The sequence below is a fragment of the Sinocyclocheilus grahami genome, unplaced genomic scaffold (genome assembly GCF_001515645.1).
Source record: "Sinocyclocheilus grahami isolate Dianchi unplaced genomic scaffold, SAMN03320097.WGS_v1.1 scaffold2362.1, whole genome shotgun sequence".
NCBI classification, from domain to species: domain Eukaryota; kingdom Metazoa; phylum Chordata; class Actinopteri; order Cypriniformes; family Cyprinidae; genus Sinocyclocheilus; species Sinocyclocheilus grahami.
Genome location: NW_015507541.1, coordinates 12244 through 38293, shown reverse-complemented (window position 1 = coordinate 38293; position 26050 = coordinate 12244). Strand labels below are relative to the sequence as shown.

The following is a 26050-nucleotide window of genomic DNA, read 5'->3' as shown; positions in this document are numbered from 1 at the left end:
TAGTAATATGCATTGCTAAGAACTTCATTTGAGCAAATTTTAAGATGATTTTCTCAAAAATTAGAATTTTTTTGCACCCTCAGATTCCAGATTTTCAAATAGTTGTATCTCAGCCAGATATTGTCCAATCCTAACAAACCACACATCAACGGAAAGCCTATTTATTTATTCAGCTTTCAGATTATGTATAAATCTCAATTTCTGAAAAATTGACACTTATGACTGGTTTTGTGCTCCAGGGTCACATATGCCAGGGTCTGGCATTATAGATTAGGAAAAGTTCAACAAGTGAATGTTTACAAGTCTATGTCACAGTAACACTAATATAAGTAAAAATAAATGCCTCATCAGAATGAGATTCATTGCTGGATTAAACCGCGTCACATCGCATTCTTCTTCTGAGATAAATTCAAGGCTTATTCCGAACAGCGTGTCTTCTTCCAAAAACGAAAAGTAGCCGAGATGAACTTTATGAATCTTTCTTTGTTTACAGAGATGATGTGGGCGTTTACATATTCGCACATCTCAAGCGTGGTTTAGCGTGGAGGATTATATTATAGCGTGCAATGTGCATGGACATGATCACATTATAGATGAGCTCAGACGGGAAAGACTATACCTCGCGTTGGTTTCATACGGATTATTTTATCAGATAATATTTGTTTTCGACATGACTGACTTCATTTAAAAATAGACACTTCAAGCTTTCTTTAGATATATGTCGCATGTCATTTTCGATCATTTTAGTGACTAGTTTCAGGAAGATATTCACGGAGATTGAGAATGCAGAAAGCACACCCTATTTGTTTTCTTTATTTTACAAAACCATAAAAACAAGTTTTATTGATATTGGGTGCATACAAATAATACTTATGTAATTTTTCAGTCAATATTAAATTAATGAAAGAACTATACGTTTTTTTACTACTTTTTGTAGTGTATTTTAATAATTTAGTTACTTTCAAGTTTACTTTACTGATTACTGCATTTAAAAAGTAATATAATCAAATTACAATTTTAAAGAAGTAATTAGTGATTTGTAGTGGATTACTTTTTTTTTTAGTTACTTACCCAACACTGCAAATGACACATTTTACTAATATTCACTATTAACCCTCTAAGCCTTGAACGCATTTTCAGTTTTTTTTCTGAATTTTTTTTTAATTTGGACATTCTCATGCTGAGAAACTGCTAATAAAAAAAAAAAGTGTGTTCAAGGGAAAATTTACATATATTTCTAATTTGACATGTAATATCTCATGAAGGAAGTAAGATAGGGGGATACTTTTTTGGGGTGATGTTCCTCTATCTGTGAGCTGTATCTGGATCTGAATTTTGTGGTGAATGCATAAAGAAATCAAAAGTTACTGCATTTGGAACAAAAGTAGGCATTTAAAAAAAAAAATAATAATTTGTTTTCTGAGTGACATGCACCAAATTAATGACTCATAACTCCAAATCTCTAGCAAGGAGAGTCAAAAGGTTGGTATTGTTTGAAAGAAAACGTTACATTTTTAAATAAAAAAAATGTAATTAAATTTGTACATTCTCATGCTGAGAAACTGCTGAGAAAAGACAAAAAATAAATGTTTGCTCAAGTGAAATTTTACATATCTTTCTTATTTGACATGCAATAACTCAGGAAGGAAATAAGGTAGGAGGACAATTCTTTTTTTGGTGATGTTCCTCTATATGTGAGCTGGATCTGGATCTGAATTTTGTGGTGCACGCTTAAAGAAATCAAAAGTTACAGTATTTGGAACCAAGGTAACCTTTTTTGTTTAGCCTTTGTCGCCCCCTAATGTGCATTTTTAAAATCGTTCTTTAACTCATGATCAATGCATGTTGATCTTGGACTCATTTCAATCAGGAGCATCCACTGTAAGTAATGATGTGCCATTTTCTACAATCTATGCATGTTTTATGAAGTTATAAACGAAAATGCCACGTGATATCTACATTTTATACCATCATTGGTTCTCACAGGTCAAGTGTGCATGTTTGAGCTGTTTTTAACGCGTGTAAGATGGTAGAAAAAAAAATGCAAACAAAAAATGTACTTATCAAGTTAAAATTAAACTGTAAGGAGTAAAAAGTATGAGTTTTTCTTCAGCAGTTTTTCTTCAGCAATGTAATCAAGTAAAAGTACAAGAAGTTTTTTTAATTTGGACATTCTCATGCTGAGAAACTGCTAATAAAAAAAAAAAGTGTGTTCAAGGGAAAATTTACATATATTTCTAATTTGACATGTAATATCTCATGAAGGAAGTAAGATAGGGGGATACTTTTTTGGGGTGATGTTCCTCTATCTGTGAGCTGTATCTGGATCTGAATTTTGTGGTGAATGCATAAAGAAATCAAAAGTTACTGCATTTGGAACAAAAGTAGGCATTTAAAAAAAAAAATAATAATTTGTTTTCTGAGTGACATGCACCAAATTAATGACTCATAACTCCAAATCTCTAGCAAGGAGAGTCAAAAGGTTGGTATTGTTTGAAAGAAAACGTTACATTTTTAAATAAAAAAAATGTAATTAAATTTGTACATTCTCATGCTGAGAAACTGCTGAGAAAAGACAAAAAATAAATGTTTGCTCAAGTGAAATTTTACATATCTTTCTTATTTGACATGCAATAACTCAGGAAGGAAATAAGGTAGGAGGACAATTCTTTTTTTGGTGATGTTCCTCTATATGTGAGCTGGATCTGGATCTGAATTTTGTGGTGCACGCTTAAAGAAATCAAAAGTTACAGTATTTGGAACCAAGGTAACCTTTTTTGTTTAGCCTTTGTCGCCCCCTAATGTGCATTTTTAAAATCGTTCTTTAACTCATGATCAATGCATGTTGATCTTGGACTCATTTCAATCAGGAGCATCCACTGTAAGTAATGATGTGCCATTTTCTACAATCTATGCATGTTTTATGAAGTTATAAACGAAAATGCCACGTGATATCTACATTTTATACCATCATTGGTTCTCACAGGTCAAGTGTGCATGTTTGAGCTGTTTTTAACGCGTGTAAGATGGTAGAAAATAAAATGCAAACAAAAAATGTACTTCTCAAGTTAAAATTAAACTGTAAGGAGTAAAAAGTATGAGTTTTTCTTCAGAAATGTAATCAAGTAAAAGTACAAGAAGTTTAAAAGTTTGAAATTGTACTTCAGTATAAAACACAAATCCCCAAAAACAGCCTTTAGTATATAATACTTTTGCACAATGAAAGATTATTATTAGCCTGTCTTGTTCATCTTATCTATCATATGTTGCCATTACTTTGCTATTCATTTAAAAGAAATGTCTTTTAATTTATACAGTAGACAACATTCGAAGTGGATCAAAAAAAGTTAATCAAAGTTGTCCTAAGACAAGAACGGGTATTGTTTTGGTTTTAGGATAACTTTGATGAAAGGTTTTGATCCAACTATAGTATATATGTATATATATATGAATATATTACTTGTTTTTCATGAATGTATTTTACAACAATACAAAGAGCCATGTGTAGGCCTACCAGATTTAGTCCTACACTTACTCGCTTTTATTTGTTACCCACTAAATAATGTTTTTTTTTTCACTAAAAGTTTAGGATTTTATAAAATTGTGCACTCATTATTTTTCTAGAGTAACTTTTGCTACTGAATTATTTATTAACCTAGTTTGTATTTTTGTCATAGAATATGATTATATATTTCTTTGTTTGTTATTTGTTCTTTATAATGAAGCTGTCGATATTTAGTGGACAAAAGACTGATAATCGACCTACACATTAAGGTATAGAAATTCTACACCGATTTTTAAAATAAAACTGCGCTGGTATCAGATCAATATCGGTATCGGGAGATATTCAGAATTTTTGGTATCGTATCGGTATCGGTTCTGAAAAAGTGGTATCGAGCCAGCCCTAGAAATCACTGACTAGCTTCTGTCAGGGTCTGGCGTCTGGTGTTCTCCCTCTCTCCTCCAGAGGGCGCCATCGCCCGGACTCCCATTCCCCAAACCCCATACACCTGTTCACTCATTACACCAATTCCCCAAACTCCACACACCTGTTCAGTCACTCACTCATCACACTCACCCTCAGCTGTGCCCCGTTGTCACTGACTATATCTTCTCCTCTCACTCACCACTCGGCCTGGCTGTATTATGTGTATGTAATGGTGTTCGTCGTCCTTAGACCTGTTTTTGTTTTGCCTTGTCGGCCTTTCTGTTGGGAATAAAATAAGTTTTCACCTGCATTTGGACCCAGACCCTATTTTTCCACGGTGCCCCTTACCGGCCGTGACAGCTTCTACCACTGGACTATGGATTAACTTGATAAACATTTGTGTTTGCGCACACGCAAGACAGACACGCTCTTCATTCATTTCACTTCGCAATAATAAAAATAACAGTGTCATCATGCAGATAATTCTTGTTTGGTTATTATAGTGTTCAAATGCTGATCTTATATAGGCCTAATATTTTTTTTGTTCATAATGAACTGGATTGCCAGTGAGCACGCTGCTTTTTGATGCTGCTTTTGATGAGTAACTGATGAAAAACTGGCTTATAGCACCAATGATAATAGCACCGTTTATTTTTCAACCTCACATAAAAATTATTAATGGAACAAAAACAAATTTTTGCAGTAATAATAAATGCAACTTTTTCTTAAATAGAACCAAAGCACGATCATACATTATTAACGTCTTACTGTCATTATTAGCCCTTCATGGATTCAGTCTTACATGTATTCTGTAGCTTATTGTGAACATGGCAAAGCTAAACTGCACAAGCTTTGCATTTCTGCCCGAGCTCGACGTGTCCCTATTCACGGAGACCGAGATGGAAATCCAAGCGCATCCTGTTAGTTTTCTCTATTTTACAAAAGCACAATGTTTTGTTGATATTGTGAGTGCACACAAAAATAAGGGTAGACCATTTATAGTTCCGAATGAAGTATTAGTCTTATCTGTATGAGCAAAAATGACGGTGTAGGCTACTTCAAGTTATAAAGAACAAAATGAAGTGATCGCGCTGGCGCCTCCATGCATTAAGCGCGCTTCAGCTTCCACTCTCCGCACAAACGCTTAGATATATGCCTAACAGTGCACTTTTATCTAGGTTAAAGCTGCAGTCCGTAACTTTTTTGTGTTCAAAATTTACAAAATTTCTGTAATAAGCGAGTACACCATGAATCCATTTTCCAAACTGTGTTTTTGGCTTGTCCTGAATCACTACGGTACACCTATAATAAGTGTTTATATTCGGACTATTTAGACTGGTTTCGGGTAGGTACTGCTGCAGTGTAGCCCAGTACCTGTGTGATTCGTCACAGACATAAACAGAGAGAAGTAGCTCCAGCTACGATGTTCGGCTACAACCGCAAGATGCATGCAGTTGTTTGTTAACCGCTACAGGGCTCTACAGTGTGACCATTTCAGTCGCATTTGCGACTGAAAACTACTGCGTGCGACTATAGACATTTTTTTAGGAGCACCAGTGCGACTGACCCGATCATCATCATATTTGTGATTGCGCTACACCAATTCCCCAAACTCCACACACCTGTTCAGTCACTCACTCATCACACTCACCCTCAGCTGTGCCCCGTTGTCACTGACTATATCTTCTCCTCTCACTCACCACTCGGCCTGGCTGTATTATGTGTATGTAATGGTGTTCGTCGTCCTTAGACCTGTTTTTGTTTTGCCTTGTCGGCCTTTCTGTTGGGAATAAAATAAGTTTTCACCTGCATTTGGACCCAGACCCTATTTTTCCACGGTGCCCCTTACCGGCCGTGACAGCTTCTACCACTGGACTATGGATTAACTTGATAAACATTTGTGTTTGCGCACACGCAAGACAGACACGCTCTTCATTCATTTCACTTCGCAATAATAAAAATAACAGTGTCATCATGCAGATAATTCTTGTTTGGTTATTATAGTGTTCAAATGCTGATCTTATATAGGCCTAATATTTTTTTTGTTCATAATGAACTGGATTGCCAGTGAGCACGCTGCTTTTTGATGCTGCTTTTGATGAGTAACTGATGAAAAACTGGCTTATAGCACCAATGATAATAGCACCGTTTATTTTTCAACCTCACATAAAAATTATTAATGGAACAAAAACAAATTTTTGCAGTAATAATAAATGCAACTTTTTCTTAAATAGAACCAAAGCACGATCATACATTATTAACGTCTTACTGTCATTATTAGCCCTTCATGGATTCAGTCTTACATGTATTCTGTAGCTTATTGTGAACATGGCAAAGCTAAACTGCACAAGCTTTGCATTTCTGCCCGAGCTCGACGTGTCCCTATTCACGGAGACCGAGATGGAAATCCAAGCGCATCCTGTTAGTTTTCTCTATTTTACAAAAGCACAATGTTTTGTTGATATTGTGAGTGCACACAAAAATAAGGGTAGACCATTTGAATGAAGTAATGAAGTATTAGTCTTATCTGTATGAGCAAAAATGACGGTGTAGGCTACTTCAAGTTATAAAGAACAAAATCGCGCTGGCGCGCTGGCGCCTCCATGCATTAAGCGCGCTTCAGCTTCCACTCTCCGCACAAACGCTTAGATATATGCCTAACAGTGCACTTTTATCTAGGTTAAAGCTGCAGTCCGTAACTTTTTTGTGTTCAAAATTTACAAAATTTCTGTAATAAGCGAGTACACCATGAATCCATTTTCCAAACTGTGTTTTTGGCTTGTCCTGAATCACTACGGTACACCTATAATAAGTGTTTATATTCGGACTATTTAGACTGGTTTCGGGTAGGTACTGCTGCAGTGTAGCCCAGTACCTGTGTGATTCGTCACAGACATAAACAGAGAGAAGTAGCTCCAGCTACGATGTTCGGCTACAACCGCAAGATGCATGCAGTTGTTTGTTAACCGCTACAGGGCTCTACAGTGTGACCATTTCAGTCGCATTTGCGACTGAAAACTACTGCGTGCGACTATAGACATTTTTTTAGGAGCACCAGTGCGACTGACCCGATCATCATCATATTTGTGATTGCGCTCAGGGGAGCTTCAAATGTTTCTACGTGTTTTTGCAGCGTTGAGTGATGTATCACAGACATATCACGAATCCTTTCATAAGCAAAGTGAGAGCTTCATTGGCAGTGTAGAGAGCTTCGTTGATTATAGATGTGAGGTCAAGATGAACTAAGATGAGTGCCAGCTTTTAATGATTTTAAAGGAGTTTGTAAATGTGATACTGATTTAATAGAATTCAATAAACAAGAAGTTAATATTAAGTGACTTACATTGCCTGACTATAACACTATCGTCTGATTTTGCTCTATTTCGTCATTGAAAATAGTTTCAAACAAAGTCACAGCTCAGCCGCTGCGCATCTCCATTCAAACACAGCGGTGTCTCGTTTATGAATGAACTCGTAATGATTCAGCCGTTCGAATGAATCAATTGAATGAATGATTCCGTGATAAAAGCAGTGACTTGTCGCCACCTGCTGCCAGTTTGTTTCATTTTAAAAGTATCTTTTCAGTTATTTAAATCATTTAATATTTCTATATTCAAATTTTTATATTTAAAACATTAATATCATCATGAATTTATGGATTTAATTGCACTCATTCCACTTCTGAGCCTCATTAAATGTCTGAAAGTACACCAAGCCACTTTTGTGTTCTTCTGTGCCACCTCTACAAATTAATTTAATTTGATTGGTAACTTATATTTCTTATTCTACTTGTTCTTATTCTGTTGTTTTAATTACTAATCCTTTAATTTTATTTTTAAAAAGCTTGTAAAATAGAATTTTTTGGTAACACTTTACAATAAGGTTCATTAGTTAAACATTAGTTCATGTATTAACTAACATGAACTAACCATGAGCAATACATTTGTTACTCTATTTACTAATCTACGCTCACGTTAGTTAATAAAAATACAGATGTTCATTGCTAGTTCATGTTAGTTCACAGTGCATTAACTAATGTTAACAAGATTTTAATAATGTATTAGTAAATGTTGAAATTAACATTAACAAAGAATAATAAACTCTGTATAAGTGCAGTTCATTATTAGCTCATGTTAACTAATGTAGTTAACTAATGAACCTTATTGTAAAGTGTTACCAATTTTTTTAAGAATTTGACAAAAGATGACATACTTTTCGATAACATTTTGGATAATTGTTTAGAAGGTGCTCCTAAAATTTTGAACGTGCTCCTAAATTTTGTAAGTTAGGAGCACAAGTGCTCCTAAAAAGAAAAGTAAGCGTAGAGCCCTGTGCTAGAGCGCCAAAAGTTGCGGACTGCAGCTTTAAATGTTTAAACTAACATTGTAATATGCTTTAAGTGTTCTATATCTACAGATTTTATTTTAAGCAAGTTGTGATGATTTGAGAAGGCTAAATTGATCAAACGTGATCAACTCAGCTGTCTGCCACTATCCGCTTGGTCGTCACTAAAAAAAAATTGTTTTGTCGTTTCACAGAACTAAGATATGGTTTAGATGTAGTAACAGAGCAGTTTTAAGTGTCATTGGTTATCTGAAGCTGGTGTGATGCTTGGATGTACCTGTACTCGTGTCGTTTCTACATTTGTTTGCCCATTTGCATTGTTTTGCTCGGCCTTAGCTATGATAAAGACACATCCATTTAATGCCTGTGTTGCATAGCATGTTTGTTATTTTGAGGGTGGAGCAATAAATGGAGTGGCATGTTTTTGTTGTAGCGTATTTGTTTTGAATCAATTTCAAACATTAAGAGGAACTTCTCATAAATCACTTACATTAAGTTTCAAGCCTCTTAGGGCACCGTGATAAGTCTTTGTACGCACATGCATCGAGTAAGCTAAGGATTGTTTAATTATTAGTAATTCCTTTTGTTGAAGCATAGCCAAACATCCTGTCACGAATTCGGGTCATGGACTTCCGTTTATTCACCACCAGATGTCACCCTTTCCATTACATTGACTCTCGCACAACACAAACTGTTGCATAGCACCCCGGACTACATTTCCCATCATTCTTTGCACAATTTGCACACTGCCCTGATTGCACTGATTGCACACAGCTGTTTCTAATCAACTCACTCACTATATAACACCCACTCTAACCACATTTCTCTGTTGAGTATTGTTTAGCCTGTACCCCTTTCCGAGTCTTCCTTGTTTTGCCTTGCCTTGCCTGTTTTTGCGGTTTTGATCTTTGCCTGTTTTCTTGGATTTCTCCCTCTCGTCTCGCCCCTGTGATTCTGTCTGCCGATCGGTGACCTATGCTAGCCCTGTGACTATTCTTGTGTTTTGCCCGCCATATACCTGTTTGCCATTGTTTGACCCTGCCTGTTTACCACGTCTCTCTATTAAAAGCTTGCAGATGGATCCACACGTCTCACGTCTCGTCAGCCCCGTTACACATCCTGATCAAGTATACACTGCTATGGGAATTGTCATATTTCTGTGCCTTCAAGGAACATACGAAAATAAAAATTCTGTCACCATTTATTCACCCTCACATGGTTCAAAACATGACTCTCTTTTACAGAACACAAACAAAGATGTTTTGAGAAATGTCTATGACATTTTTGGGTGAACCATTCCTTAAACCAGAACTGGTAGACAGAATCACTTTGAAGGACATAATTTATATACAGTGGTGTGAAAAAGTGTTGGCCCCCTTCCTGATTTCTTTTTTTTTTGCATGTTTGTCACACTTTAATGTTTCAGATCATCAAACAAATTTAAATATTAGTCAAAGATAACACAAGTGAACACAACATGCAGTTTTTAAATGAAGGTTTTTATTATTAAGGGAAAACAAAATCCAAAACTACATGGCCCTGTGTGAAGAAGTGTTTGCCCCCTAAACCTAATAACTGGTTGGGCCACCCTTAGCAGCAACAACTGCAATCAAGCGTTTGCGATAACTTGCAATGAGTCTGTTACAGCGCTGTGGAGGAATTTTGGTCCACTCATCTATGCAGAATTGTTGTAATTCAGCCACATTGGAGGGTTTTCGAGCATGAACTGCCTTTTTAAGGTCATGCCACAGCATCTCAATAGGATTCAGGTCAGGACTTTGACTAGGCCACTCCAAAGTCTTCATTTTGTTTTTCTTCAGCCATTCAGAGGTAGACTTGCTGGTGTGTTTTGGATCATTGTCCTGCTTCAGAACCCAAGTTTAAAAATAAGAAATCAGGAAGGGGGCCAACACTTTTTCACACCACTGTAGATGAACACTTCTGAAATCCAAAATCTGCATTCTTAGCAGTTTGGAGATATTGAACGGGGCTCGACATTAACGCTTGTCGGATTTTGTGAAGGGGCAAGTGAAAGAGAATTTTACTTGCCCGACCGGACAAGTAAACTGATAAAAATTTTATTAACAAACAATAACTAGGGCAGCACCGAAACTTTGGTGAGAACTATTCTGATTTTATTACTTTCAGTGTAAACGGTGACTAATAATGAGTAATGTATTGACAGTATCAAGGTCGTGTCGGTTGAGGCTCGTGCAGCCTGTCTGACTCACGGGAGAAATCAAAACTATAAGCGCAACACCACACACAAAGAAACAAACATGAACAAACATACTGCGGTACAAAAAAAGATAAATATTCTATATAACATATGCAACAACCAAGAGTGATGTTTTCCCGACTTTCAGCATGATTGCAAATGTGATATTGATTTGATACAACTTTAGTTCAATAAACAAAGAATATTAACTGACTTACATTTTACATACATTATTGATAGTTTTTGCTCCAATTCGCTAACGAAAATAGTTCTAAGCAAAGCCACAGCAGAACAGCATCTCCGAGCAACACACAACAGTCTTTCGTTTCTGAAAGATTCAGCATTTTTGAACGAGTCAATAATTCAAAGAGCCATTCATAAAGACAGTCACTTGTTCATTTATTGAATGAATCAGCCGTTTGAATGAATCGGTTGAATCAATGTTGCAATTCTTGCTGCCATGTTGTGGAGTCGCTGTGTGTTTCGTTGTGAAAGGACACGACTAGAAATCAGTGGTTAAGTTGTATTTACAACACTGTTCCAGAACACTTCAACCCAAATATTCAGATGTGTGCAGCACATTTTATGGAGGATGAGGACTGTTTCTTGAACCAGTAGCCTAATGCATCTGTGGCTGTTTCTATAAAGTTGGGCAGTTCAAACTTTGCAAGGACAGTCTGTAAGTCCGTTTTTTTATATTTAAATAATTTGCGACTGACGATTCAAACGCAAGTTTTGAGCAGTGTAGAGTAGGGCTTGTTGTTTGTCATTTCTCCGATCACAAATGCAGACATGGTTTTATGTTTACGCGGCGCGATACGCAACGCGTAAAAAGACTGTATAACTCATTATAATCAGTAATTATGTCCCCACTGGATGCTACAAATGCCTCGTTTGTAATGGGTTTTAATGTTTTTGTCTCGTCGCTCCGGCCGGACACGGCATCAACAGTATGTGAGGGGCGTAACATTTCCGTCTCACGCTTGAGGTATTCGGCCAATCACAACGCACTGGATAGCTGGCCAATCACAGCACACCTCGCTTTTCAGACCGATGAGCTTTGTAAAAATCGACGAGTTTCAAAAAGGTGGGGCATAGAGGAGAAACAATAATGTACAGTATGTGGAAAATAATGTGTTTTTTTAACCTTAATTAGACACATAGACACATTTCATTACACCAAATACACAAAATAATGTTTTTTTTGCAGCGTCATATGACCCATTTAAACAGTCTGAGTAAATACATCTAAGTGGCACTTTCGATGCAGCTTCTGTGTTTCCTCTGCAGTGGAAAGATAGAGTTTGTTGATACTGATTTCATTTGAATAGTAACAACCATATACTGTCTTATTATTCTAAATTAATTTATTGATCAAATTTAAGAATTTGACGTAAATGGTGACATTTAATCAGCTTAGGAAAATATTGTTCTTCATAAAGTGTAACAGCAATCAATTTAAGGCAGATATCACAAATATGCTGATTAAAGTAATACCTGATAGAGCACTGATGAGACTATTGCGTTAGAATAAATTACATTTGCGCCAAAGAAAAAAGAAAGGAAAAAGAACCCCGGGCAAGTAACTTTTTTACTCGGACAAGTACATAATGTCTGGCCCTGTTGAGCTTCAAAGTTTTTGCATTTCATTTGACTTTGTAGTTTGAAGCTTTTTGTTTTCTAAAACAAGTCCCAAAATGTACAGCATGAAGAAAAATACATCACAATGTAAATAAATTGTCACTGAATAAGAATATGTGAATAACTCAATTTTTGCACTTTCTACTTTTAACCAAAGTTATTATCTACGAGCACATTTCAATAGTTTCACATGTTAGGATGAGATTGATCAAAATTTCATAAGCTCTTAAGGATGTTGTTAATATCCTTCCTGGAGCTTCCTTCACCTTTTCCTGGAGACTTTTGTTATGACCTCTATGATCCTGTTACAGAAAAACATATTTAGTGATTTAAGATCAAATGTAAGTTAATGCAGACTGTTAAATTATAACAATAAACAAAATGATGCTGAATAGTGTTGTGATGGACCCACCTCTCTGCTGCAACTCCATGTGCACAAAGACAAGCAAATACATGCATGTGTGACGAGGCGATATGGAAATGTGTGAAACTCTCTTCCTTGTCCCAGTCAAAACAGGTTGCCTTGAAATGCTCAGCTACACTTTTGAGTGCACGTAAATCCATCTTACAATAATCTTCATCCAAATCATCATGTTTAAAACCAAATTGCTGACTGATAGCTTCAACTGTTCCTTCAATTTGAGCTTTAGCCTGGAAGATAATGATTCATGTATGAACACAAACACATTCTGATAAATAAATAATATTGTTACTAAAACATAATTTTATTTAACATTATAGGATTTTCAAGCTGCGCGATTTGATGTCATAACTGTATTTTCAAACACTATCATGGCATGAGCAGAAATGTACATTAAACAAGCCATTTATAGTTTTTTCTCCTCCCGGGCTGTCGAATATGAAGAAAACAAATATAGATACTTGGCTTTTCTGTCTCAATGAAGCAAACATGTGCATGTGTGTTGTCTGTCTTTCTCTCTCTCTCGATATCTGATAACTGCATATACAGGCTGAAGCAACGGCTTGAGATAAGATGCATGAGAAATTAGTCCTACCAACACAACCATTTCAGGACAAATACCTTACAAATGTCTTGAGATAAAACATCTGAACAACATCTTGTGGTGTGGTAACCGTGGTATAAGTGCAATAGTAGAAGACAGTCTGTTGAATTCTTTGGCTGCATGTTTCTAAGAATTCAACAGCCCACCGTCAATTATTCCTTACTTAACACATTGTTGAAATCTTTCAACAAACAAACACTAACTCAGCTACGGGGCTATAGACAGTTTCGTCGGACGCAGGGGACGTCTACCTATAGGGATGTGACACCTGTCTAAGCATTCATATATAAGGTCCCTCAGTATTATCAGCAGTTTTCGCGTTGCTCAATAGCTAATGACCCTCCTCCATCCCCAGCTCCTCCTCTGCCAGTCAGGATTCAGCCTTTGTGATGGACACACCTCTCTGCTGCAACTCCATGTGCACAAAGACAAGCAAATACATGCATGTGTGACGAGGCGATATGGAAATGTGTGAAACTCTCTTCCTTGTCCCAGTCAAAACAGGTTGCCTTGAAATGCTCAGCTACACTTTTGAGTGCACGTAAATCCATCTTACAATAATCTTCATCCAAATCATCATGTTTAAAACCAAATTGCTGACTGATAGCTTCAACTGTTCCTTCAATTTGAGCTTTAGCCTGGAAGATAATGATTCATGTATGAACACAAACACATTCTGATAAATAAATAATATTGTTACTAAAACATAATTTTATTTAACATTATAGGATTTTCAAGCTGCGCGATTTGATGTCATAACTGTATTTTCAAACACTATCATGGCATGAGCAGAAATGTACATTAAACAAGCCATTTATAGTTTTTTCTCCTCCCGGGCTGTCGAATATGAAGAAAACAAATATAGATACTTGGCTTTTCTGTCTCAATGAAGCAAACATGTGCATGTGTGTTGTCTGTCTTTCTCTCTCTCTCGATATCTGATAACTGCATATACAGGCTGAAGCAACGGCTTGAGATAAGATGCATGAGAAATTAGTCCTACCAACACAACCATTTCAGGACAAATACCTTACAAATGTCTTGAGATAAAACATCTGAACAACATCTTGTGGTGTGGTAACCGTGGTATAAGTGCAATAGTAGAAGACAGTCTGTTGAATTCTTTGGCTGCATGTTTCTAAGAATTCAACAGCCCACCGTCAATTATTCCTTACTTAACACATTGTTGAAATCTTTCAACAAACAAACACTAACTCAGCTACGGGGCTATAGACAGTTTCGTCGGACGCAGGGGACGTCTACCTATAGGGATGTGACACCTGTCTAAGCATTCATATATAAGGTCCCTCAGTATTATCAGCAGTTTTCGCGTTGCTCAATAGCTAATGACCCTCCTCCATCCCCAGCTCCTCCTCTGCCAGTCAGGATTCAGCCTTCTGATTCCCCTTTGAATCAGACTAATTTCTAAAATGTTTACATTTTTTTTGCTTGTTATCAGAACTAATCTCTACTCTACAGGGACTCTGTTGTTATTGATTCTTTGCGGAAGTCTACCGGAAGTAAAGTTTGGGCCTAACGTTTGTTTATGTTGTTGCCATTGAAACTGCAGGAAATCTTGTAGGTGACCCTGATAAACTTTAGTTAGTTATCAATAAAGGGTTTTTAAGGATTTTTGTCATCCATTAACACTACTGTAGAACATCTGCACTTGACATATTGGTTACATATATGATGTAATGTATTACATAGACATCAAACCTGACGAAGAGCTTCATGTTTTCTTTTCAGACGTTGTCTCCTGCCTGTATGAGTTTCTGTTCTAATTCGGTGTTCCAAGATTTTGAATGGCACTTCATGGTTAGAGGTCAAATGAGTTAACGCAAACCGCTGAGCTCTTGTCTCGTCCCGAACTCTTCGAGGGGTGTTATTCACAAACTCACTGATTGGATGTTCACCCATTTTCTAAAGAAAAGTCAAAACAAAAACACTAGAAACTTTAAAATACAATACTGATGGAATCCAAATATGAATGTCTTCCCATTACGAGAATTGAATTTAGTGTTTTATTTATTAATGTATGCTGTGTAAAGTATTTTTTACCATGTCCCCAAAACGCCCGGAGTGAGACTTCGTCATCTCTTCCTGAAGATAACTAAACTGATCCCGGAATGTTTTATTATCAAGGTCATTCTGAGAAATAAAATGTTTTTTATTTATAGTCTTATTTGATAGCATAATTCTATATTTGACTCAAATCACACTAAGACAAACCGCTTCCATGTAGCACATCCAAAGAGCTGAGAATTCATCAGAGAGAAAGGTCTCCCTCTTAATGTCAAAATAACAGGCATAACTGCTCTCATCTGCTCTCGCTGCAGTCACAGCATACACTAGAAAACACAGTGTGTGTATGTATATATATATAAAATATATAATTTCATTATAGTTTAATATAATTCCCCTTCTTACCATGAAGGTCGTTAGGAAGTTTGGTGAACATCGATCCGGAATGACAGGATTCCATGTATATCACCATCTGAATCACATTTTTAAAAAAAAGCATTGGAGAGGTATATAGAGGTGTAATAAAACCTTAAAAGCTCATTTGGAAGTAAACAATCTATTACTTTGCATTTTGCAATTTACAAATTTGAACTCTCTGTAGTATTTAAATTTATTACAACTTCTGCTTTGCTACATTTTAATGTCTTTTACTCCACATAAGCATCTCTCATTGCCATGATATTTTTTTTTAGCTTGTTTTATTATTTTGCAAAAAGAGAACAGTGTGCATGCCAGAGCTGGAAATTAATGAGGGATTGCATTGTCTGTTGAAACATTTCAACAAATTGCGAACATTTCTTTTAAGTGCATTACTTAACTGGCTGATATATATATATATATATACCAAGCCTTGCTAAGTGTTTTTTTTTTCCTTTTAGTGTGAATATGTTAGCCTTAAGGATATCTATAAATTAGTGTGCTCCAAAACATTGGCAAATTTTACATATACAAGCTCTTAAGTCTGATTTAAAAAAAAACGTGTCCACGTTCACAGCAGCAGAATACGGTTGTCAGTCCTGTATTTGAGTCCTTAATACGGTTACGTTCACACACAGTTCAGTTATTTACGGGTGTGACAACCACATTCTGTAACCGAACTCACACCCGTACATTTTCAGGACTCGCAACCGCATTCTCGGAGAACACTCGCTGTATGAACGGAACAGGACTGGACAACTAGTGTCGGTCACGTCATACAGTGATAGAAAACACACGTCAGAAAGTGAACGTGTGAACGGGACGGGACATTTCGAGACTCACACCTGTAAGTAAATGCGGTTGTCAATCCCAAAAACTGACACTTATTGTTTCAGAAGAGATCTCAACAACGTCTCAAACGGAGCTCAGATTTGTCAAATCTTCAATTATTCACTCATCTCTGGATGAACTCAAACATTGTTCAAATCAGGGCTCTGAACCGGTTCAAGGAACGAAAACGAAAAACTGGAAACAAACAAAATTTTGACAGAAACAAACGAAATCGTATAGTTCCGAACAGAATAGAAAATTTTAAATGGGCATTAACTGGTTAATAACGTTATTTTGTTGTTCCTTTTAATATTTTAAATTTGCTGTCAACCAGTCACGAATTCCAGTAGTACGCCTAGGCAAATGTTAGGTGACGCATCTAATAAATGCCCGCCCGTGCTCAACTGTGAACTCATCAAAGGAAAGTCACAATGGCAATGCGTTTAAGATGGATTCAACAGATCACACACACATGCAGCACTTCTGTGAACGGAGAAAACTGAATAAAATTATAGGCTTACATAAAAAGGAATATATAGGCATATACACGAAATATATTTCATTTAAATCATGTGAAGGGTCATGTATCTTTCAGACTTGTTCAGTACTCTGTACAGTAGTCAAGTAATTTGTTCAAAGAGCAAAATATACCACAAAACTAAATCTAAAACACAGTGGTGGGTCAGTTTTGATTAAAATGGTAAATGTTCATTTCTTTCAATGCTGCAAATATGCCGAGCCATCATTATCGTTCAACAACTGGTTCTTTTCATTCACGAACAGTTGGATCTACTGAACGAATACGCCCATCACTGTAGTTGCCGTTTTGAGTCTGAACGAGAGAGAGAGATCTCGGTCGTGAATGAATTGAACAACTTGTACATGTTGTTCGTAGGTCGGTCATTAGCATGTGAGCCGATCTCGTTCAGCAATCAGCAGAAAGTGGATGCAAAGCGCAGTAATACAGGAGATAACTCCACGACACGTTTAAAATAATCCTATATTTATGTATGTGTAAATGTCTGTCTAAACAATTAAAATGTCAATTATGCAAGAAAACCTTGTGTTTTGGTCAGCTGAACCACGTATTTACATTTTATTTATTTAATGATTAGATTAAGCACACGCTTTAATAAAGCCAAATCAGTTTTTTGTAACAAATACGTTCGTTGACAATACATAATGCATACTCTTTTTCGCCACCTGCTGGCGTATTTATGTAATATGAAGAAATGGTCACTGAACGAATCAGTGAACGAATCTGAATAAATAATTTTAGTGAATGAACTGAAAATGAACAAATCTCTTGAAAGAATCAAAATTTACCAATAATGGTAAAAACAGTGGTTTGATAGAGATTGAGCGAAAAATCTAGGACTAGTTTGTAAAAGTAGATTTTTAACATAATTGAGAATAACTAATGAACGATTTGATTGACACCAATGGTTCTTGAGGCAAAGTTGCATGAAATGAGGAGATCTATCAAATTATATGCATATTTTGTGGCTGTGTGAAACACCATGTGATTACAGAGCCATAAAACTTGTTAGCGCCAACTAGTGGCCGATTTCTTTCAAAATTCTTACAGACCTTTAGGGCCATCAGTCGAACATGCCCACTGAGTTTCGTTCCGATCGACATCCGTTAACCTTGTCTAATGGGTGCTTAAACTTCTTTTACCAATGTTTTTTGAGATATGCAAATGTCCTCATAGACACTTGTGCCACTTTGGATAAAGTCACTGCATACCAATTTTCAAGTTGATCGGACCAACGGTTGCGTAGTTATAGCCGTTTTTGTTTTTTCCGTCTTATTGCACCACCAAGTGGCCACACTCATTTTTTATTTGACCAAAGATTGAGCTCGTACACATGTCTACCAAGTTTGGTGAAGATATATCATTCCATTCAGGAGTTGTAGCCATTTTAGTAAAAGTGGCCACGTCCCTTACAAACTTTTTGGCGCCCCTTTGTGACCATGAGTCAAAAGTTCACTTTTTTTTATATAATTATTGATACTCACTGTCCAGAGAATATTTCTGCACTGGTTTAGTTCCGATCGGGCGAAAAACCTAGGACTAGTTTGCAAAAGTAGGTTTTGGACAAAATCCAAAATGGTGGGAAAATTTGCATACCGGATTATAAGGCTATAAGACACTTGATTCTGCGACAAACGGTCTAGTAGTTATGAGCAGTTTCGCCTTTACGATCGCTGTAGCGCCCCCCCATAGGCCGATTGGGACGAGTCTTTGCCAGAATCTCCCCTCAGGGAGCTCTACCATCTGGCCAAGTTTCAGCTCTCTAGGCCTTACGGTTTGTTCTGCACAATCAGTTTTAGCGGAGAAAAATAATAATAATAAAAAAAATCCTAACAATTACAATTGGGTTTCAGCACTACGTGCTTGAACCCCTAAATAGACAACAGATTACAGATAAGAAAAGTACAGATTACACTACAGTAGTACTTGAGTTCTTTTTCCAGCTCTGGTGTTCTGGGAAAAGAGCCCATACAGTATATGGACTATTTTTTAATTGGTGTATACAAATGTTTGTATTTACCTTTGAGAACTTGTTATCTCTTGCCATTTCCTTGATTGTTTCAATGAAATCATGGGCGTGAAGCTGCAGGAAAAGGATTGAAATAGATCACTATAATATAAGCGGTTAAATAGTGTTCAATGTTTTATTTAAGTACTTATCTATTTAGTAAATTTGCAAGCCGATCATAAAAATACTCCCAATAATGATAAGTTACTGGTATATACAGTATATGAATGATTCCAATTCTTGCTTAGAATTCTCATAAAGAATTATAGCTCCACACATTATTTTATGACTACAGATGTAAACAGTATATTGAGGTTTACTGGCTCGAAATCATAATACCGGTATATTTTTAACCCTAGAGGGAACAAAACTTACAGTGCTGTTAGGAAAAGTAAATATGCCTGAACCACCATGATCTGCCAGATAGATGAATATTGTGTCATTTCCTCCACTGTGAGACACAAAAAAGATAACATTTATATATTTTATTATCATTTAAAATTAAACAATATCATTATCTTCCGTCCTTATCCTTATTTGTATAAAAACTGTAATTGACTAATAAGACAAACCTTGTAATGACTTTTGGATTTTTCTTTTTCACAGCTCGCCTGTCTCCTTTGAGAGCAGCCAGGAAGTTTTCAGGTGTTACATCCTGTAAGACAGTCAGTGTTGTGTTTACTGCAGGTATAGGATGAAAATATCAATTGTGTTTGACAAAAAGAATATAAGAATATAAGACGATGTTTTTTTTCTTGGAAATACATCTGAAAAAATGCTGTCGTCTTATATTCAGGGTCTAGACTTTTAACATGTCAATAATACACCCACAACAATAGGTGGCGCCAAATACACATAAAACCAGTGTGCCATGAAATACGTAATGTAATGTGTGGTGTAAAGATCGCGAGTAAAAACTAAAGAAAAAGAAAAGCTTACAGCTGCATGAGTCGTGACTGTCACGTTAGCCTGATTTTAAAACGTAAGACAGTACCCAGATTTGAAGACTACAGTAAGATTTAACTTCTACTGTTAATAAGATTTTGGTAGGCTACTATTCGATGGATAGCCTGAATGTCCTAATTCAGATGGGCTACCGCTTTTTTTTTTTAATGGTATATCAAAAAGTGCATATTTTTTAAATGTGATTGTTGGTACATTTGACCAGTTTTTACCATACTTTCAAAACAAAAATTAAAATGGGAAAAATATGCAATATGAAAATAAAGAGAAAAAACGAGAGTTGGCTTTTAAAAAGCCTTTTTCCAAAAGGTACATCTTATAATCAGGGTCGTCTTATATTCGGGCCAATACGGTACCTCTCCAGTGTAATCTTTTGGAACGCCTGCATACACATTCAATCCGTTTGGTTTATTGATAATTGTTCCAGGATAAGGGTTTCTGTAAAGGAAGATAAAACATTATATGGGACATTTTGTGGCAAAACACTTTTATGTCCCATCATACGCATGATAATACATTGGCTATAATATTAATTAGGGATGATTTAAAATGGTACAGCATGACAGGAAAGATCTATGTGAATCCTGTGTTAAATCTGCTAAAAATGTACATCAGCAATGAGCCACATGACTTCCAAAATCTGCAGGAAGCCTCTTACTTCGGTGAACTAAATGTACTGCACCAGTTAAATAACCAGAATGCACACAAGAAAAACGGAGAAGGTGCCAAAAACTCACCTAGCTTAATCATAACTTTCTGTCTGATATATACAACTGAAACCACTTGACAACTGTGCCTGTTAGCCCCACTCATGACTCTTAATGTAGTGGTTAGTGTAGAGTGGTCAACCATATTAAATGCAGCAGATAAATCTAAAAGGATAAGGACCACAGGACCACCGGAGTCAGTACAGAGCCAATTCAGTGCTATGGGTAGCCTTGAAGCCGGATTGAAAATTCTCAGACTATTAGCATTGAGAAAGGACTGGAGGTGGTCAAACACATTTTTTTCCCCAAAGCCTTAGAAATAAAAGGTAAAGCAGAAATTGGGTGGACGTTTTTAAAAATAGATGTATCAAGCGAAGGCTTCTTTACTAGAGGCGTGATAGTAGCCACTTTTGGAAAAGCAGGAATGGAACCAGTTAAGAGACATTTGTTGAGAAAGGACACTTAACTGGGCCCAACTGACTCAAGAATTCATTAGAAAAATCTTGGGTGAATGACATCGAGCGAGCAGAAGGAGGGTTTCGCACAGGGTATGACATCCACAATCTCATCCATATTGCTATAAAATAGAGCATTCTGTGTAGAATTCAAATGTTCGCGTGACACAAGGCGCGTTTCCATTACAGATTTGCGCAAAACTTTGGCGATATTTTATTAATGTCGATAAAAAAGTATTGCGAAATTATGGCGTTTCCATTAAAGGTGCAATAGGTGATTGTCTTCAGAAATTTTTTTTGTTATGCTGGTTGAAAATCTCTTCACATCCCGATAGCAATCATTAAGTTAAGTGGTCTAAATGTATTTGTCTGTATTTATATATTCTGTGGAAGGCATAGGAACAAGAAATGTTCGTCCAATCAAAACGCTCGGTCCGAGCGTTTTAATATGCTTTCCTATCTGCCTGTCAACGTATGTATTAGCATACCTCTGCGCACCAGGTTCGTGCAGACAGGATTCGTCATCAGCGCGTTCACGCACGCTGTGCAGACAGAGCGAGGATGGCAGGCAAACATCAACAACCCGATCTTTCTTCCTGGTATTGTAGTACTTTTAAAGATTTCTCACCGGTGAATGACACATGATGTAGCCCAGCGGTTAATCTAGTCCTCGCGCCAGCTCGTTAGAAGTGAGCTACGTGCATGAACTGTGTTCCGATCGATATGATCCCTACACAGTGTTCATTGCTCCCTACTCCCTGAGCGGGGGAAATCCGTTGAAGTTTACTTCACTTCAGAACATGGGCTGGAATTGGGAACCTGATGTAGCCTATTGTAGTAATGTTGTCTCTGGTCTGTGAGTGTAAATGCGTTCAGGGGGCGTGGCTTTGGACGGCGATTGCAGGGAGGGTGGGACGTTCGCTTTCAGTGCTATCAGGCTTAAGTTAGCATTTTCCGAGATCTCCTACTGCACCTTTAACCAATGTTATGCGACTAAAACGTAACCTTTTGCCTCTCGCGACAAGTCATGTCAACGGATTTTGGTGGGATTTTGGACATATTTATTCAAAGGAGGCGTATGAGTGTATCTTTACAGAAGCAGCACAGAGAGCCACATCAGAAATGTGTGTGGCGCGGCTGGAAAAAACACAAGCACTGACTAGAGTGGCCGCAATCAGCTTCAGAGGCCGTATCAGAGCCACACTGCGTCGCAGACGTGTGCAGTGTAAATTGTCTAAGCATTAATGGTAGGGAAAGCCCCTTATACTGGAGAGCGGCCACGTATGAAGTGTTTCTTGGCGGTTATAGTACATTGAAGAATGATCATATAGACTTTTTATATACGTTTAAAAAACGTTTCCATTGCAGTTTTGCGAATTGTTCCTTTTTTTCACATTGCCTGAAAAACCACCTCATGCGAGCGTAAAAACTTTTTTGCGTTATATGGGAGTTTTTGCGAAATTGACGCGTTTCCATTAGGCGTATTTTCAATTTGCAATTTCAATTTGCGCAATTTGAAGGGTAATGGAAACACGCCTACAGACAGCACAAAACCAGACTTCATTCGCCCCAATGAAAAGCATATTTACACTGTCTGAATCGTTCCCTATCCCCTATATAGTGTACGTTCACCATACAGAAAACACTAATTCTGTGAACAAGTGACCGATTACAGCCACAGCTTCAGCGTCTATTTGTAGTAAAGTGGGGGGCGGGATGCTTCAGATTCTAGAGAGAATTTGATTGGACAGAAAGTTTGATGAGAAGCTGAAGTGCATGGTTGATCCATATTGGCGGAAGTGTAATATCTTGTTATATCTTGTAAATGCGAATTTTGTCATTGTTTTGGAGCACACTAGCTTATAGATCATCTTAAGGCTAACATATTCATACTAAAAGCCAAAAAACTTCTTTAGACTTTAAATAGCTGTAGTGAAATATGTAAATTTAGAGGTTTTAGAGGAGCCGTCACATCTAGTACACACAACCAGAAAGGTGTTTCATGGAAATCACATTAAGCTCTTTATTTCTGTTAAGCAGATTAGACATGTTTGGCTTGTTATAGTTTATGCTGTATCTTATGAATTTTACGTACACGTAGTGCTGAAACTGAGCTGGTCATCAAATGACCTCAGTTTATCTTCAAAACACAGATTAAGATAGTTTGATGAGGTCTGAGAGCTTTCTGACTCCCCGCGACGAGGATACGTTTTGTGCACAAACAAAAATAATTAACTTTATTCAACAATTTCCTGACTTCTATATGCCTATACAGTGTAAAGAAATTAAATGAATTACTCACTGGCAAATAAATGGGCTCAGCAACCCATTATGGAAGGCTTTGTTTTATTTAATTTTGTGCATCATCGTAAATATTACGCAATTAATCCTGTATGGGGGAAAGAGTTGAGGTATGAATGAACCTTCCTCATACTGGCGTTCCTATTCATCTCCATCTCCATCAGTGCATGCTAGCCTGACTGCATTCTCAACTTTCCTTGAACAGGAAGTACTGTAGCCTGATGCTGAAACTAACTACTACATTTTCACTAATCATTTATTTTGTTCCTTTGAGCAGCACAAGCAACTTTCTCAATATTACTTTATTTAAATTATTTTCATAGACAGGAGGCTTTACATTCATCTCAACTAATCATTCAGAAGGATATCGGAAACATAATAATCAGGTTTCTCCTGGCTGAATTTATGATCCATCTTGATTCTGTAACACAGACACAAGAATGGCCATAAATAAAAAGCATTTAATAGTACTTTAGAATATTGCCGTGTCAAATCAACCAGTTTATAGAGCCACATTACAGGGGGTAAAAATGACTTTAAAAAGATGGCAGCATCGTTATATAATTTTTAACACAGAGATTGCAGGTCTGATAGTTGAATAATTGCTTTGTTACTTGTCAATGGTGACCGTTCAAAAATGAAAGAAAAACACCTTTTTGGATTTATTTTCCAAAGTTTGCATGCCTGTAACTCAAGAAGTATTAAAGATATCCTAATATCATTTTAGATTCCAATTCATTAAAAACTCTTGTGAACTACATTTACAAGGCCCTATATGGTATCATTCCAGAGAAATAGAGAACTCAATGTGGCTTCATGTGCAAATTGTACTGTATATTGAACCTATTATCATTTTTCAAAAACCAAATCTGGGTCAATTTGCATACAGCTGATAACTGTTGTATTTGAGGAGGAAAGTCTGAAGGACAAATAATGGTGAAGGCAAATATGTAACCGTAACTTATAGCCAAAAATACCCTGAAATGGTTTTCCTCATTCTTTAAAGGGATAGTTCACCCAGATATGAAAATTCTTTAATAATTTCTTCATTCCTCATGTCATGTCAAACCTGTATGACTGACTTTCTTCTGCAGAACACAGAAGAACCTGCTGGGAAAAAAACGAAACAAAAAACAAACAAACAGCTAAACCCAGCCTGGTTGGCTGGTCTTAGCTGGTTTAAGCTGGAAGTAGCTGGTCTCCCAGGCTGACCAGCTAAGACCAGCCTGACCAACTAAGAAAGTGGCCAAAACCCCTCTAAAACCAGCCTGCTGACCAGCAATGTGGGTCAGACATAGGCAAACACAATCAGTCCCATATAGGCTGCCTACGTGGGCGAAAGTTGGTACCCACATAAGGTAACCTCTATATGGGTTCTGAATGAGCAAACACATATGGGACCCTCTTGGCCAAACCATACAGGTCAGACATAGGCAAACACAATCTGTCCCATACAGGCTGCCTACATAAGCCCAAGGTAATACCCACATAGGCAACCTCTATATGGGTCGTAAATGGGGAAATACATATGGGAGAGTGATGGGTCATTCATGAATGATTCGTTCACCGTGTCTGTCACATGACAAATGAACGAAAGACTCGGAAGGCAAAGTAATTATTTATGTTCCCTGTGAATGATCTTTGGCTACATTATAATGATTGTGAATATGAATATAATGAATGAATATGATCAAGATTGCATAGGTGGATGTGTTTGGGAAGTTTGGCTGTTAAAAGTGTACGATTTAAAGCCACTTAAACCAAGTTCACACTACACGACTTAAAACATCGGCAGATCGCTGTGCTGTTCAGACTACATGACTTGTTGTCTGTCTTGGTGTATACGTGACACAACATAAATGATCCGCAACGGGGGGTCACACATTACACGAGCTGACAACAACTCTGTCACCCAACGACTCTATCCAGTCCCCAAACCGCGTTTTGTCACAAAAACACATGTGAGAAGTGGAAAGGGAATGACGCGAAACAACACGTGAAACAGGTTTGCACGATGATCTGGTCTGAAAAATTTCGCTCCATTTCTTGTCCAAACTTTTCTTAAAACCGTGTTGCTGCTGCTGTTTCTTATCCGGTGACCTCAACCCATGCCTTGCTCTCTCATTGGCTGTAGCTCGTCGCAACACCTGACACCACTTGATGGCCGACTTGTCCAGATATTTAGCATGCTAGATATTTGTTTGGCATCGGCGATGTGTTGGCGAGGCGTCAGCAAGCCCCTTTGATGCGTCATTGAGTAGTTCACACAAAAATTTTGCCGAGCGCTGATGATCCGATGATTTTCCCCCGATCGCAGCCCAACCTGTCGGCGAGCTCGTTGACTTGCAAATCGGGCTTAAAATCCCGGGGTGGTATAAAGATTCATTCATTCTGATGAACGAGATCGAACGAGAGAGTCAGTAAAATGATCCGAACTTCCCATCACTAATATGGGGCCCTCTTGGCCAAGCAATCTGGGTAAGACATGAGCAGACATAATCATCATCGCGCCATAGTTGCTTCAAAAGCACACAGAGCATTATAATCACTGACACTGGATATAATATACTAATGTTTGAACAGACTTTAGAAGGATCCTAGTGTCAGGAACAAGATTGTTTACAGTACAGAGTAGAGGTCTTATCGGGT

The 26050-nt window shown here is 37.2% G+C and overlaps 1 protein-coding gene across 1 annotated transcript; it reads right to left on the bottom strand.

The window, feature by feature from the left end:
• Positions 1 to 11848: 11848 nt before the first annotated feature.
• LOC107574855 (legumain-like) lies at positions 11849 to 20456 on the bottom strand. Its single transcript, XM_016261287.1, has 11 exons — positions 20443 to 20456; positions 20295 to 20376; positions 19548 to 19630; positions 19351 to 19426; positions 18988 to 19050; positions 15587 to 15653; positions 15389 to 15507; positions 15218 to 15307; positions 14876 to 15079; positions 13556 to 13794; positions 11849 to 12433 (listed from the first exon to the last, which is right to left on the bottom strand). The coding sequence occupies exons 1-11, from the start codon at positions 20454 to 20456 to the stop codon at positions 12394 to 12396; spliced, it is 1077 nt and encodes a 358-aa protein (XP_016116773.1). The 3' UTR covers positions 11849 to 12393.
• Positions 20457 to 26050: the final 5594 nt, after the last annotated feature.

Coding starts and splice junctions, on each gene's coding strand:
- LOC107574855 (XM_016261287.1), bottom strand. Junction 19,631..20,294: donor CAAAAGATTACACTGGAGAG/GTACCGTATTGG, acceptor ACTGTCTTACAG/GATGTAACACCTGAAAACTT. Junction 15,508..15,586: donor ACTTCCTAACGACCTTCATG/GTAAGAAGGGGA, acceptor TGTGTTTTCTAG/TGTATGCTGTGACTGCAGCG.